This window comes from Camelina sativa, chromosome 13, assembly GCF_000633955.1.
Source record: "Camelina sativa cultivar DH55 chromosome 13, Cs, whole genome shotgun sequence".
In the NCBI taxonomy this organism is placed as follows: Eukaryota; Viridiplantae; Streptophyta; class Magnoliopsida; order Brassicales; family Brassicaceae; genus Camelina; species Camelina sativa.
In genome coordinates this window covers 669,191-671,696 of record NC_025697.1, presented here as the reverse complement: position 1 = coordinate 671,696, position 2,506 = coordinate 669,191, and the positions used below count along the sequence as shown (strand labels likewise).

The 2,506-nt window shown below is 38.3% G+C and overlaps 2 protein-coding genes across 2 annotated transcripts in view; both read left to right on the top strand.

The window, feature by feature from the left end:
* LOC104734259 (probable mediator of RNA polymerase II transcription subunit 37e) overlaps positions 1–583 on the top strand; it is a 3,912-nt gene extending 3,329 nt beyond the window's left edge. Inside the window, exon 3 of the mRNA XM_010453792.2 lies at positions 16–583. Within this exon, the coding sequence (XP_010452094.1) occupies positions 16–399 (384 nt within the window). The 3' untranslated portion in view covers positions 400–583. The remainder of the gene's footprint in view (positions 1–15) is intronic.
* LOC104737801 (probable mediator of RNA polymerase II transcription subunit 37c) lies at positions 1,585–2,506 on the top strand (the record flags this gene model as incomplete). The annotated part of the gene is made up of 2 exons (XM_019234430.1): positions 1,585–1,896; positions 2,316–2,506. Coding segments are annotated over exons 1-2 (405 nt in total), but the record flags the coding sequence as incomplete, so codon positions are not given.

The following is a 2,506-nucleotide window of genomic DNA, read 5'->3' as shown; positions in this document are numbered from 1 at the left end:
GAGATCGAGAAGATGGTTCAAGAGGCAGAGAAGTACAAGTCTGAGGACGAGGAACACAAGAAGAAGGTCGAGGCAAAGAATGCACTTGAGAACTACGCTTACAACATGAGGAACACAATCCAGGATGAGAAGATCGGTGAGAAGCTCCCCGCAGCCGACAAGAAGAAGATCGAGGACTCTATTGAGCAGGCGATTCAGTGGCTCGAGGGTAACCAGTTGGCTGAAGCAGATGAGTTCGAAGACAAGATGAAGGAGTTGGAGAGCATCTGCAACCCAATCATCGCCAAGATGTACCAAGGAGCTGGTGGTGAAGCCGGTGGTCCAGGTGCCGCTGGAATGGACGATGATGCTCCTCCTGCTTCAGGCGGTGCTGGCCCTAAGATCGAGGAGGTCGACTAATCTTTTGGACTTTGACCTCTCTCTCTTTATCTCTCTATCTTTTACATTTGATCGCTTAAAGACTTTTTATGTACGGCTTTTTTAATGGAGCCTATTTTGTGGTGTTTTTTGGTTAGTTTTTTTTGAACAATGTCTGTTTTTGCCTAGTTATTATGACTTCGGATAAAATCAAAAGTTCTCTATATTCTCTCGTTTATTCTTAATTAGGATTAGAATCTCGCTTAATTCGCCTTCCTTATACGTACTTGAATAGTAATGATTTCTCTAGCTTAACATGGCCCTTCGATTCTTAAGTAATGCTCTTAAGTAAACATTCTGGTTTTGGATATACAAACGTCAAAGATTAAACGAGGGGCTTTTTTTACTTTACCATGATGGATTTTACTAACAAAAGAAATGCAAACTTTTTAGAGTGTGGTAAACTAAAGAGTTGCATTTATATAAGAGTTGCACAAAACTGCATTCAATACATGATATTTTGCAACTGATACACATTATATATGTATGTATGTGCATTTTTTATCTTACAATTTCAGATAATTTCATAAGAAAGTATCTGTAATAGCGTAAGAGATAGAAACATTATTATGTACGGGTCAAAAATAATAGACATCCTCTATTTAATTGTGTAATCTGATTGATAAACATTATTCACCACGGGTTGAAAATTAGATAACTTCCTCTATATTATTATAGTACTTTATGGAAAATTTTGTTTCTACTCATGTTTTACAGTACTTAATGGAAAATTATAGTACCACGGGTTTGACAGTACATTATGGAAAATTTTGTTTCTACTCATGTTTTACACTCAGTCAAGTAGGCCCCCAATCAGTAAAAGAATAGCCTCAACACGGCCCACACAGCCAATGAACTGCTTTTAAAATCTCGTATAGGCCCACTAACTCTGCCACAAGATCTTACGTGGCAATTGATAACCCGACGTTCATATATGAACGTTATAGCATTTTTCCAATTCTCCACACGCGCCTTTCCGTTTTCGGACAGTATCACTTTTTCCCTTTTCTTGTCCTTGAACAAATCAGCTTTAAGATTTGGAAAAAGTTATCCACCACTTTACAACCGTCGGATCAATCCCAAACTTAATCTAACGGTTCATACCACATTACAGGAACATTCTGGAAACATAAGTCTCAACCCATATAAAGGCTCCGATGCTCTTCTCTTCACAAACCTAAAAAAAACCTCGCTCTCTTCTGTGCTCTGAAAACTCTTCGTCTCTTTTTCTCTTTACCTAAATCTTTCTTTGTTTCTCGATAAAAATGGCTGGTAAAGGAGAAGGTCCTGCGATCGGTATAGATCTTGGTACCACCTACTCTTGTGTCGGAGTGTGGCAACACGACCGTGTTGAGATCATTGCTAATGATCAAGGTAACCGGACCACGCCGTCTTACGTTGCTTTCACCGACACCGAGAGGCTGATCGGAGATGCAGCTAAGAACCAGGTCGCCATGAACCCTGTTAACACTGTCTTCGGTATGTAGTATACTCTCATCTTAGTTAAATTACGAATTTTTAGGGTTTGTATGAGGATGATTTTTAGGGCTTGATGAGTCAAATTACTTCTTTGCGTTATACTATTCCTGTGGATTTGTTAAAAAGTTAGGATCTTTATCTTCTCTGACCAAAGAATTTTAGTCTAAGTTGATTGATTTGTAAACTCATCTTATTACATACTCTGTTCTTAAATCTCTCTCTCGCTGTTTCGTGTTGGAGTTAAATTGCGTATTTTTCGGGTTTATATGATGATGTTCTTTTTTGTTTTTTTTTTTGTTTTGGGTACAATTATTATATGATTTTGAACTTCTTGTGAATTTGTTGAAGTTAGGATTCACTTTGATTTTGATTTTTGTGTGTCCGGTCTATTGATTTTTGGTTTTGTATAATTTTGACAGATGCAAAGAGGTTGATTGGTCGTAGATTCAGTGACGCATCTGTCCAAAGCGACAGGAAGTTGTGGCCTTTCACCATCATCTCTTCAGGAACTGCTGAGAAACCAATGATCGTAGTCAACTACAAGGGTGAAGAGAAACAGTTTTCCGCTGAGGAGATCTCTTCCATGGTTCTCATTAAGATGCGTGAGATT